The 10000-nt window shown below is 49.6% G+C and overlaps 1 protein-coding gene across 1 annotated transcript in view; it reads right to left on the reverse strand.

The window, feature by feature from the left end:
• The window catches only part of LOC124012289 (zyxin-like), a 48784-nt gene that overhangs the window by 19032 nt on the left and 19752 nt on the right, over nt 1-10000 (reverse strand). Inside the window, exon 3 of the mRNA XM_046325751.1 lies at nt 8347-9394. Coding sequence (XP_046181707.1) covers nt 8347-9394 — 1048 coding nt within the window. The remainder of the gene's footprint in view (nt 1-8346; nt 9395-10000) is intronic.

A 10000-nucleotide genomic window follows, 5' to 3' on the forward strand; every position in this document is an offset into this window, starting at 1 on the left:
AGAGAGAACATAACACTTTATATGGTAACACTAGAGTGAAATCACAGCGGTGATACTGCTGAGAAATAGTTAAATCAGAGTCCACAGAATGGATCTAAAAGACATCCTAATTTCTCATGATTAACCTGCATTACACACAGTTAACCATGTGAGTGGGCAGACGAAGCATCCCCTCTTCCCACTCATGCCGTACCCTGCTTCTGAAGCCATGTGAGTGGGCAGACGAAGCATCCCCTCTTCCCACTCATGCCGTACCCTGCTTCTGAAGCCATGTGAGTGGGCAGACGAAGCATCCCCTCTTCCCACTCATACCGTACCCTGCTTCTGAAGCAAACGGCAAAAACACAACTTTCTCACACCTGCAAGCAAGTCCCAAGAGAGTCACCTGGACAAACAACCTACTGTGCACAGACGTAAATTCAACATGTATTCCACGTCGGATCAACGTTAAATCAACCAGTGTGTATACTGTATCTCCCCCACACAGCATCCATACAGCATCGTCCAGTATACTGTATCTCCCCCACACAGCATCCATACAGCATCTCCCCCACACAGCATCCATACAGCATCGCCCAGTATACTGTATCTCCCCCACACAGCATCCATACAGCATCGTCCAGTATACTGTATCTCCCCCACACAGCATCCATACAGCATCGTCCAGTATACTGTATCTCCCCCACACAGCATCCATACAGCATCATCCAGTATACTGTATCTCCCCCACACAGCATCCATACAGCATCGTCCAGTATACTGTATCTCCCCCACACAGCATCCATACAGCATCATCCAGTATACTGTATCTCCCCCACACAGCATCCGTACAGCATCATCCAGTATACTGTATCTCCCCCACACAGCATCCATACAGCATCGTCCAGTATACTGTATCTCCCCCACACAGCATCCATACAGCATCGTCCAGTATACTGTATCTCCCCACACAGCATCCATACAGCATCGTCCAGTATACTGTATCTCCCCACACAGCATCCATACAGCATCGTCCAGTATACTGTATCTCCCCCACACAGCATCCATACAGCATCCATACAGCATCGTCCAGCATATACAGCACTCCAGTATCTCCCCCACACAGCATCCATACAGCATCGTCCAGTATACTGTATCTCCCCACACAGCATCCATACAGCATCGTCCAGTATACTGTATCTCCCCACACAGCATCCATACAGCATCGTCCAGTATACTGTATCTCCCCCACACAGCATCCATACAGCATCGTCCAGTATACTGTATCTCCCCACACAGCATCCATACAGCATCGTCCAGTATACTGTATCTCCCCCACACAGCATCCATACAGCATCGTCCAGTATACTGTATCTCCCCCACACAGCATCCATACAGCATCGTCCAGTATACTGTATCTCCCCCACACAGCATCCATACAGCATCGTCCAGTATACTGTATCTCCCCCACACAGCATCCATACAGCATCGTCCAGTATACTGTATCTCCCCCACACAGCATCCATACAGCATCGTCCAGTATACTGTATCTCCCCCACACAGCATCCATACAGCATCGTCCAGTATACTGTATCTCCCCCACACAGCATCCATACAGCATCGTCCAGTATACTGTATCTCCCCCACACAGCTTCCATACAGCATCGTCCAGTATACTGTATCTCCCCCACACAGCATCCATACAGCATCGTCCAGTATACTGTATCTCCCCCACACAGCATCCATACAGCATCATCCAGTATACTGTATCTCCCCCACACAGCTTCCATACAGCATCGTCCAGTATACTGTATCTCCCCCACACAGCATCCTTCCTTCATCGTCCAGTATACTGTATCTCCCCCACACAGCTTCCATACAGTGTGTGCCCCAGTGGCACAGATGTGTGGAAGGAGGAGAAAGAGCTTTTGAAAACCTAAATAGGGAATGGGAAAAGGTGGGATACCTAGTCAGTTGAATGCCTTCAATTGAAAATGTGTCCTCCTCATTTAACCCAAACCCCTCTGAGTAGATGTTGGAAAGTGTTTTCCAAGCCACTTCATCAGCTTAACTCACGCCGTCGTCTTCCATTTACCCACCTTGTGTCTATATCGATGCAACATGCATGCATTCATCTCTACGCCTTCATCCCAAACGGCCCCCCCCCCCCCCCTTGTATCTATATCGATGCAACATGCATGCATTCATCTCTACGCCTTCATCCCAAACGGCCCCCCCCTTGTATCTATATCGATGCAACATGCATGCATTCATCTCTACGCCTTCATCCCAAACGCCCCCCTTGTATCTATATCGATGCAACATGCATGCATTCATCTCTACGCCTTCATCCCAAACGGCCCCCATTTCCCCCTACGGGGTAGCGCTGGTCAACATTAGTGCACTGGGAAGGGAATAGGTTGCCAGTTGAGACTCAGTGTGACACTGCATAATACTCACTAATTATAAAACATTCCCAACTGAGTCATCCAGAATTCACACCTACTCAGCAGACATACAGGTGTGTGTGTGTGTGTGTGTGTGTGTGTGTGTGTGTGTGTGTGTGTGTGTGTGTGTGTGTGTGTGTGTGTGTGTGTGTGTGTGTGTGTGTGTGTGTGTGTGTGTGTGTGTGTGTGTGTGTGTGTGTGTGTGTGTGTGTGTGTGTGTGTGTGTGTGAGTGTGCGCATGTGTGTGTGCGTGTGCGCGTGTGTGTGTGCGCGTGCATCAATGTTGCATTAAAGGATTACCAGTCGTGACACAACAGTAACACCAGATCAATACCCTAAGGCAACCCTTTTGGCCTCTAGATTTACCTTGACCCTTGACCCGCGACCCCACTGGAGGAAGAAAAAACACCAACAGCTCTGGGTGATTTTAAAAAGTCATCGTCAATCAATCAATAATATAGCCATAATAATCTTAGTAAAATAAAGATTTATATGTTTTTGCTATCTGTAGAAACTATGAGAGTAGAAAGGTTCAGAACTTTCGTAAATAGGAATCGACACGGGATGGTGTTCAGGCTCCGTTCTTAGAACACGGGGTTGTGGGTTCAATTCCCACGTTGCAGTCGGTACCTGTCGGTGGCTCTGGATAAGAGCGTCTGCTAAATGTACCGTAAACAGACGGGAGGGGTTGAGTAGAGCTTGAAGGGTGGGACCCAATAATATAACTCATGTACAATGTAAATATGGTTAGAACTTCTGTGAAACAGCACAGTTACAAAATATACAGTACCAGTCAAAGTTGGGGCGGCAGCGTAGCCTAGTGGTTAGAGCGTTGGACTAGAAACCGGAAGGTTGTGAGTTCAAACCCCCGAGCTGACAAGGTACAAATCTGTCGTTCTGCCCCTGAACAGGCAGTTAACCCACTGTTCCTAGACCAGTTAACCCACTGTTCCTAGACCAGTTAACCCACTGTTCCTAGGCCATCATTGAAAACAAGAATGTGTTCTTAACTGACTTGCCTGGTTAAATAAAGGTCAAATTTAAAAAAGGTTTGGACACGCCTACTCATTCAAGGTTTTTTCTTTGTTTTTACTATGTTCTACATTGTAGAATAATAGTGAAGACATCAAAACTATCAAATAACACAGATGGAATCACACAGTAACCACAAAAAGTGTTCAAATCAAAATATATGATATATTTGAGATTCTTCAAAGTAGCCACCCTTTGCCTTGATGAAAGCTTTGCACACTCTTGGCATTCTCTCAACCAGCTTCATGGGGTAGTCACCTGGCATGCATTTCAATTAACAGGTGTACCTCGTTAACAGTTAATTAGTGGAATTTCTTTCCATCTTAATGCGTTTGAGCCAATCAGTTGTGTTGTGACAAGGTAGGGGTGGTAAACAGAAGATAAAAGACCTATTTGGTAAAATACCAAGTCCATATTATGGCAAGAACAGCTCAAATAAGTAAAGAGAAGCAACAGTCCATCATTACTTTAAGACATGAGGGTCAGTCCATCATTACTTTAAGACATGAGGGTCAGACAATCCGGAAAATGTCAAGAACTTTGAAAGTTTCTTCAACTGCAGTCGCAACAACCATCAAGCGCTAAGATGAAACTGGCTCTCATGAGGACCGCCACAGGAAAGGAAGACCCAGAGTTACTTCTGCAGCAGAGGACAAGTTCATTAGAGTTACCAGACTCAGAAATTGCAGCCCAAATAAATGCTTCACAGAGCTCATGAAACTCCCAAGTGGCACATTGGTCTAAGGCACTGCATCTTAGTGCAAGGGGCATCACTACAGTCCCTGGTTCGTATCCAGGCTGCATCACAAGTGATTGGTCGTCCCGTAGGGCAGGTGCACAATTGGCCCAGAGTTGTCCAAGTTTGGCTGGTGTAGGCCGTCATTGTAAATAAGAATTTGCTCTTAACTGACTTGCCTGGTTAAATATATACACACTGCTCAAAAAAATAAAGGGACCACTAAAATAACACGTCCTAGATCTGAATGAATGGAATATTCTTATTAAATATTTTTTTCTTTACATAGTTGAATGAGCTGACAACAAGATCACACAAAATTATCAATGGAAATCAAATGTATCAACCCATGGAGGTCTGGAATAGTGTGGAAAACCACACTACAGGCTTATCCAACTTTGATGTAATGTCCTTAAAACAAGTCAAAATGAGGCTCAGTAGTGTGTGTGGCCTCCACGTGCCTGTATGACCTCCCTACAATGCCTGGGCATGCTCCTGATGAGGTGGCGGATGGTCTCCTGTGGGATCTCCTCCCAGACCTGGACTAAAGCATCCGCCAACTCCTGGACAGTCTGTAGTGCAACGTGGCGTTGGTGGATGGAGCGAGACATGATGTCCCAGATGTGCTCAATTGGATTCGGGTCTGGGGATGGGCGGGCCAGTCCATAGCATCAGAGCCTTCCTCTTGCAGGAACTGCTGACACACTCCAGCCACATGAGGTCTAGCATTGTCTTGCATTAGGAGGAACCCAGGGCCAACCGCACCAGCATATGGTCTCAAAAGGGGTCTGAGGATCTCATCTCGGTACCTAATGGCAGTCAGGCTACCTCTGGCGAGCACATGGAGGGCTGTGCGGCCCCCCAAAGAAATGCCACCCCACACCATGACTGACCCACCGCCAAACCGGTCATGCTGGAGAATGTTGCAGGTAGCAGAACGTTCTCCACGGCGTCTCCAGACTGTCACGTCTGTCACATGTGCTCAGTGTGAACCTGCTTTCATCTGTGAAGAGCACAGGGCGCAAGTGCCAAATTTTCCAATCTTGGTGTTCTCTGGCAAATGCCAAACGTCCTGCACGGTGTTGGGCTGTGAGCACAACCCCCACCTGTGGACGTCGGGTCCTCATACCACCCTCATGGAGTCTGTTTCTGACAGTTTGAGCAGACACATGCACATTTGTGGATGGGTGAAAGCACCGCCAGCATTCAAAAGTGACCAAAACATCAGCCAGGAAGCATAGGAACTGAGAAGTGGTCTTTGGTCACCACCTGCAGAACCACTCCTTTATTGGGAGTGTCTTGCTAATTGCCTATAATTTCCACCTGTTGTCTATTCCATTTGCACAACAGCATGTGAAATGTATTGTCAATCAGTGTTGCTTCCTAAGTGGACAGTTTGATTTCACAGAAGTGTGATGGACTTGGAGTTACATTGTGTTGTTTAAGTGTTTCCTTTATCTGTTGAGCAGTGTATATTTTTAAAACAGACACATCTCAACTGTTCAGAGGAGACTGAGTGAATCAGGCCTTTATGGTTGAATTGCTGCAAAGAAACCTTAAGGACACCAATAAGAAGAATAGACTTGGGCCAAGAAACGCGAGTGATGGATATGGGACTGGTGGAAATCTGGTCTGATGAGTCCAAATTTGAGATCTTTGGTTCCAACCGCCTTGTCTTTGTGAGACGCGGATCTAATTAGATTAGCTAATCCACTCCCTGTATTCCATGTCATGTGCCAAAGAGTTTGGCCTTTCTGCTATCTTTACATTTGAACATTAATTAATTAATGAGTTTGAGCAGAACAGAGGATTTGATCATGATTGGATCACCCTCACTCAAAGCTATCCTCCAATCACACAGAGGTGTGTAGGAGGAGAATGAAAAGGATTTGGCATGGGCCCTCAGATCCTCACATAGTTCTACAGTTGCACCACTGAGAGCATCTTGACTGGCTGCGTCACCGCCTGGTATGACAACTGCTTGGCATCTGACCGTAAGGTGCTACAGAGGGTAGTGGGTACCGACCAGTACAGCACAAGGGGCCAAGCTCCCTGCCATCCAGGACCTCTATACCAGGCGGTGTCAGAGGAAGGCCCTATAGAGGGTGGTGCGTACGGCCCAGTGCATCACAGGGGCCAAGCTCCCTGCCATCCAGGACCTCTATACCAGGCGGTGTCAGAGGAAGGCCCTATAGAGGGTGGTGCGTACGGCCCAGTGCATCACAGGGGCCAAGCTCCCTGCCATCCAGGACCTCTATACCAGGCGGTGTCAGAGGAAGGTCATAAAAAGTTTCAAAATACTCCAGCCACCTACTGCAAGTCATGGGCTGTACCCCAATCCAGAGGCTGCTAACTGCTGCCTGCTGCCTACATGCATGCTGACTACCTGCCTACATGCCTGCTGCCTACCTGCCTACATGCCTGCTGCCTACATGCCTGCTGCCTACCTGCCTACATGCCTGCTGTCTACCTGTCTACCTGCCTACCTGCCTGCCTGCTGCCTACATGCCTGCTGCCTACCTGCCTACATGCCTGCTGCCTACATGCCTGCTGCCTGCTGCCTACATGCCTGCTGCCTACCTGCCTGCTGCCTACATGCCTGCTGCCTACCTGCCTACATGCCTGCTGTCTACCTGTCTACCTGCCTACCTGCCTACCTGCCTGCCTGCTGCCTACATGCCTGCTGCCTACCTGCCTACATGCCTGCTGCCTACCTGCCTACATGCCTGCTGTCTACCTGTCTACCTGCCTACCTGCCTGCCTGCTGCCTACATGCCTGCTGCCTACCTGCCTACATGCCTGTTGCCTACATGCCTGCTGCCTGCTGCCTACATGCCTGCTGCCTACCTGCCTACATGCCTACCTGCCTGTCTGCTGCCTACCTGCCTACATGCCTACCTGCCTGCCTGCTGCCTACATGCCTGCTGCCTACCTGCCTGCTGCCTACCTGCCTGCTGCCTACCTGCCTGCCTACCTGCCTGCCTGCTGCCTACCTGCCTACCTGCCTACCTTCCTACCTGCCTACCTGCCTACCTGCCTACCTGCCTGCTGCCTACCTGCCTGCTGCCTACCTGCCTGCTGCCTACCTGCCTACCTACCTACCTACCTGCCTGCTGCCTACCTGCCTACCTGCCTGCTGCCTACCTGCCTACCTGCCTGCTGCCTACCTGCCTACCTGCCTGCTGCCTACCTGCCTGCTGCCTACCTGCCTGCTGCCTACCTGCCTGCTGCCTACCTGCCTACTTGCCTGCTGCCTGCTGCCTACCTGCCTGCTGCCTACCTGCCTACCTGCCTGCTGCCTACCTGCCTGCTGCCTACCTGCCTGCTGCCTACCTGCCTACCTGCCTGCTGCCTGCTGCCTACCTGCATCCAAAGGCACAACTAGTGGTAGCAACTCAGTGAACAACTAGTGGTAGCAACTCAGTGAACAACTATCCCGGAATGGAAATATCTGACAGGAATAACAAGAAAAGAAGTAACAGAATTGATTTCCTAAGTTCCAGTTAATGAATGAAGGGTCCTCTTCTCCCACATGGTTGCATGCAGGCTACAGTCAATTAGCAGACAATCCTAAAAACAGTTCTTTCTTTGTCATTATGGGAGAATGTGTATTGATTGATGAGGGGGAGCATCCAAAAAAACGATTTAGTCCATTTTAGAATAAGGTTGTAAGGTAACAACATATGGCAAAAGTGTGTGTGTGTGTGTGTGTGTGTGTGTGTGTGTGTGTGTGTGTGTGTGTGTGTGTGTGTGTGTGTGTGTGTGTGTGTGTGTGTGTGTGTGTGTGTGTGTGTGTGTGTGTGTGTGTGTGTGTGTGTGTGTGTGTGTGTGTAACTGTAAGTGGTATGCAAATCATTCAGTCCCCACTGTGTCCAAGTCGAGCCTTCCCTTCCCTACCCTGACCTGAACCATCCTCTAACTCTTCACCATCCAATGTCCAACGAGTAGAACTGACCATGTTGTCTACTTATACCATTCTCAGCAACTATAACTGACTAGATTAGATATGCAACAACATTGTTTACATTGACAGGTTTCAGTCCTGATTCCTCACATTTTAGATGGATGGCCTTTGGACAACAGTTGCCAGTGTTAGTATGATAGTGATATTTGGGTAACGATGGCAGAACAAAAGAAGAAGATATCTCTTACCGGCTATAACCTGTTGAGTGGCTTGGGTGAATGCAGGCTGCTTGGTAGTGGTGATCTCAGGCCACTGGTCAACATCATCAGTAACAACGGTAATGTCTTGAGGTTCCTCCTCGGGTTCAGACTCCATCTTCTTGGGTCCCTTGGCCACTCTTTTACCATCCTGTCTGCCCAGCTCCCGGTCACCTTCCTGGGCCTTGAACAAGGCGCTGTAGGGTAGGTCCTGGAGAAGTAGCTCCACATTGGTGGTCGGAGCCCGGCACGGGGCATTGGCAGGCTGCTGCAAACCCAGTGGAGGTGCTTTCCCCTGGGGCTGGAGGGCTGGGAAGTCAGCCATCAGGTCATAAATCTCCTGCTGGGTTGTTGATGGAGCTCGGGCCTTGGTTGGGTCCGTAATCCTGGTAGCTGGGACCTTGGCTGGAGCAGGGGTTGCGGCTGGGACCGTAATCCTCATTGCTGGGACCTTTGCTGGGGCTGGAGTTGAAGAACGGGCTGAGGCCGTGACCTGGATTGCTGGGACCTTGGCTGGAGCTGGGACTGGGGCTGGAGTTGAAGAACGGGCTGAGGCCGTGACCTGGATTGCTGGGACCTTGGCTGGAGCTGGGACTGGGGCAGGAGTTGGGGCTGGAGCTGGGACTGGGGCAGGAGTTGGGGCTTGAGCTGGAGCTGAGGCCTTGATACAGGCAGCCACTTTGCCCAGAAGGTTGAAGGGGCCAGGGATGGGGATGAGAGGTGTGGGGAGGTTGGCAGGCGGAGAGCCCTGCCACAGCCTGTCACCTTGCCATGGAGACGCGGCGCTCGGGAGAGGGGGGAAGTCGTCTTCGCTGGGGGTCAGGTTGGGGGCCAGGTCGTGGAGCAAGGGTGAGAGATCGGGGAGCAAGTCGGGAACTAAAGGGGAGAGGTTAGAACCGAGGTCGGGGTTCAGCAGGTTAGGTATGTCTAGAGGTTCCCCCATGATGGAACTTTCCTCCCCTCGATCCTCCTGCCCTGGGATCAGGAGGCCCCTGAGGAACTTCTCAATGTCCCTCCTTTGCTCCTCCTCTGGGATCAACTAGTATTGGAAAAATAGAACAACATGGTCATCTAAAACAAAAAAATGTTTTAATATATATATATATATACACTGCTCAAAAAATTAAGGGAACACTTAACAACACAATGTAACTCTAAGTCAATCACACTTCTGTGAAATCAAACTGTCCTCTTAGGAAGCAACACTGATTGACAATACATTTCACATGCTGTTGTGCAAATGGAATAGACAACAGGTGGAAATTATAGGCAATTAGCAAGACACCCCCAATAAAGGAGTGGTTCTGCAGGTGGTGACCACAGACCACTTCTCAGTTCCTATGCTTCCTGGCTGATGTTTTGGTCACTTTTGAATGCTGGCGGTGCTTTCACTCTAGTGGTAGCATGAGATGGAGTCTACAACCCACACAAGTGGCTCAGGTAGTGCAGCTCATCCAGGATGGCACATCAATCTGAGCTGTGGCAAGAAGGTTTGCTGTGTCTGTCAGCGTAGTGTCCAGAGCATTGAGGTGCTACCAGGAGACAGGCCAGTACATCGGGAGACGTGGAGGAGGCCGTAGGAGGGCAAGAACCCAGCAGCAGGACTGCTACCTCTGCCTTTGTGCAAGGAGAAGCAGGAGGAGCA

Source organism: Oncorhynchus gorbuscha, linkage group LG24, assembly GCF_021184085.1.
Source record: "Oncorhynchus gorbuscha isolate QuinsamMale2020 ecotype Even-year linkage group LG24, OgorEven_v1.0, whole genome shotgun sequence".
In the NCBI taxonomy this organism is placed as follows: Eukaryota; Metazoa; Chordata; class Actinopteri; order Salmoniformes; family Salmonidae; genus Oncorhynchus; species Oncorhynchus gorbuscha.